The following is a 1,556-nucleotide window of genomic DNA, read 5'->3' on the forward strand; positions in this document are numbered from 1 at the left end:
TTGACCACGCAGTCATCATCGTAGTAACTGTCATCAGAACCGCCACTAGCACCTTTCTCCGCCATGTTTCGCGCTCTGAAACACAACTGGTTCACGCCCCCAAGCTTACAGGCCACTGCCGCACCGCTAAATGCTCAGCGGTTTCTTGGGTTTCTCCGCCCACCAATCCGCGCGGCAGGGGCGGAGCCATCCTTCAGGACTGGCGTCACAATGGCCTACCCTCTTTCCTAACGAGCCTTCCCCATTGGGCTGCCGCTCAGTCACTGCCTGCGTGCAGACGGCTGGGCGAGGACACGACAGAAGAGGGCTGAAGGCGGGGCTGGAGGGATGGAGGAGAGAGGAGGCGGGGCGAGTAGGACTTGACCGAAGCCGGAGTGAAGGACTCACAGAGGCTCATCCAGGAGGGGGCGCTCCTACCTTGTTAGGGCTCTCTTTGGCAGTAACTGATGGATCTAGACTGATGAAGGCAAGCTTTGGTAGAACTAAGATCATTTCCCCGGCCAGAGTTCTGTCTTGTCTCCTTTGCACACGAAGTCAGAAGGAAAGTCAAATCTGACTCTGCCACTCACAGGCTGTGTAACTTTTCTTTTGGTTTGTGTGGTCTCTTTTGTTTGGGGAATTTTGAACCAGGATTTGACTTTGTAGCCTAGACTAGCTTCAAACTTGTGACCTTCATGCCTCAGCCTTCTATGCACTGTGATAACAGGTAAGCACCACCATGCCCAGAGAACTTTGGACCACCTACCTAGCCTGTCTGTGCTTTCTTGCCCTCAGATAAATGTTGGATGAGAACACCTACCTCATTGTATTACAAATGAGGATGAAAAGAGGCAATCATTTCTATGAAATTTCTAAGGTGATGTCTGACAGGTTCACTGTTATCATTATGCTGGCCAGACCCTATATCTCCATCCTACCTTTTGCTTTCATGGATGTTTTTGTGCCTCATTCCTGCCCAGTCCACTTAAAAAAATTTCTCTGTATTTCAGGCATCTCAAACTCAACACAACTGAAGAACTGTTAATAGTCAGTCCCCCTCCTTCCTAGAATTTCAAAACCCCAGTATGCTATCATTCCAACCCTAGGTCCAGCTGATTGGATAAAGCAAGAAGGGATTGAAGGGTGATTGTTGCTCAGGAGCCAAGAGCCAGTAACAATCTTTTGCACTCAGTGTGTGCACCCTCGGACACCCTCACAAAGAGAGATCATGGAGACAGACCAGCGGCAAGGAAAAGCCAGTTGTGAAGCACATGCCTGCAATCCTAGAACTTATATGCTGGGATCACAAATTTGAGGCCAACCTCAACTACATAGTGAATTCCAGGCCAACTTAAACCACTTGAGACCCTGCTCAAAAGAGAGAGGAGAGGAGGAGGTATTTGTTTTAAAGTTAGATTTAGTAACATACCTGTAAGCCCAGTGCTGAGATGATTCTACCCAACTGATAAGCTTCAGGTTCAGTGAGAGGCCCTGTTTCAAAAAGTAAGGTAGAGGGCTGAAGAGATGTCTCAGCCATTAAGAACACTTGCTGGTCTTGCAGAGGACCCAGGTTTAGT

The 1,556-nt window shown here is 48.8% G+C and overlaps 1 protein-coding gene across 1 annotated transcript in view; it reads right to left on the reverse strand.

The window, feature by feature from the left end:
* Positions 1-103, reverse strand: part of HAUS7 (HAUS augmin like complex subunit 7) — a 19,229-nt gene extending 19,126 nt beyond the window's left edge. Inside the window, exon 1 of the mRNA XM_080910559.1 lies at positions 1-103. This exon is cut by the window's left edge and continues 31 nt beyond it. Within this exon, the coding sequence (XP_080766685.1) occupies positions 1-65 (65 nt within the window). The 5' untranslated portion in view covers positions 66-103.
* Positions 104-1,556: the final 1,453 nt, after the last annotated feature.

Source organism: Micromys minutus, assembly GCF_963924665.1.
Source record: "Micromys minutus genome assembly, chromosome: X".
Classification (NCBI taxonomy): domain Eukaryota; kingdom Metazoa; phylum Chordata; class Mammalia; order Rodentia; family Muridae; genus Micromys; species Micromys minutus.